At 45.7% G+C, this 1,436-nt stretch overlaps 1 protein-coding gene across 1 annotated transcript; it reads right to left on the bottom strand.

The window, feature by feature from the left end:
* Positions 1 to 836: 836 nt before the first annotated feature.
* KVP18_004442 (uncharacterized protein) lies at positions 837 to 1,427 on the bottom strand (the record flags this gene model as incomplete). The annotated part of the gene is made up of 1 exon (XM_067957061.1): positions 837 to 1,427. One exon carries the CDS (start codon positions 1,425 to 1,427, stop codon positions 837 to 839), a length of 591 nt encoding a protein of 196 aa, XP_067806220.1.
* Positions 1,428 to 1,436: the final 9 nt, after the last annotated feature.

The raw sequence follows: 1,436 nt of genomic DNA, 5'->3' as shown, positions 1-1,436 counted from the left end.
GGAAACCACCCCCCACGAGGCATTAGAAGACACCTCAAGACTACCACTAGATCTGTGCGTGGCGTCATATGAAGTGTACATAAACTCTTTCTTACTACTAGGATGGGAAGAGCGCGTCAGAGGTGTGCCCCTCTCTTCAAAAATGTTTCTTTCAAGTTCGCCACTACAGCCACTGTGAGTGACAAAGGAGCCTGAGTCTTTGGATGGTTTCAAAAAATAACTCCTGTGAATTGTAATTCTGGGCGTAACACACGCAGCTTCGGCTCTTTTTCAAAGTTGTCGTAGAAATCAGCATTCACACTATCTACGATTCCATTGCTTGTCGTAGAAATCAGCATTCGCACTGTCTTCAATGTAATTTTCTTGTCAATGATGCGTTTGAATATCTTCAATTCGGATAACGGAGACTTAGGGTTTACTTCAATTCGGATAACGGAGACTTAGGGTTTAGGGTTCGATTCCGGAGAGCCTCACGTGCAAGATTCCATTTCTTTTCTCTCTAGTTAGTAATGATTAGAAAATTCTCTATACCTTACCTGACTTCATTGGGATTTTTACTTGTACACACCGCCCGTCGTTTCATCCGACGTAACACGGCAACAGATTGTACAGACGTAACACGGCAACAGATTGTGTTACACTAATCACTCGAGTGCAAAGAGATAGACACAAAGAGGATAGTTGAGAGAATGCGAACACACAATTACTTGAAGTCTTGAGAAGACAAAACGGGTAAAAGAGTATGCCTGCGACACTCCCACTCTCTCTTGAATGGGTTAAAAGTCCCTTGATTCTCCAAAATTTCCAAAAATGGACCGAAATTCTCGAACTATACCTCACTTCAACCCTATACAATTTCCAGCTCTCGGAAGGCTCGATGTTTCAACTGAAAACTTTTCGAAATTCTCAATCGGAAATCCTGGGGCGGATTTAGCTGGTAGAACCCGAATTTGGGAGAAAGGAACCTTGAACGTTGAAGAGCCGTCCGTTACTTCCGCTGACCATTTGAAAGTCCTTAGAACAGTGAAAACCACTGGCATCGGGTCCAAAGTTATCTTCGCATCTGGTGACATCACCAAAATCTGCGCTCCGATCTTTGGCCTGGCTTGAGTTGCCGTTGTAAGGCGTTTGCGTCTAACTGCTTGACGAATTTCTCGATACTTCGCGATTAGATCCTCGCCCTCCGATTTGATATCCTCCGGCGGGCAGCCAAAGAAAAGCTCGTACGGTGACAGTCCTAACGGAAGTTTCGCCGCTTTGTTCTGAAACTCCAACGCTCTCCGAAGAGCCGCAGTGGTTGAAAGTCGAGGAAACGCTGCGCAAAGCTTCTTAATAGTTCCTTTGATCAACCCAACAGCCCATTCGGCCAGTCCGTTCGACTGGGGCTTGTCTGGTATGGTTGACGCCCGGTGAATTCCTCGTGCCATCAACATCGC

This window comes from the organism of the source record quoted next, assembly GCF_019968955.1.
Source record: "MAG: Porospora cf. gigantea A chromosome Unknown PgA_NODE_8009_length_1436_cov_4609.46, whole genome shotgun sequence".
In the NCBI taxonomy this organism is placed as follows: Eukaryota; Apicomplexa; class Conoidasida; order Eugregarinorida; family Porosporidae; genus Porospora; species Porospora cf. gigantea A.
The sequence above is the reverse complement of the archived record's forward strand: the minus strand, read 5'-3'. Positions and strand labels throughout refer to the sequence as shown.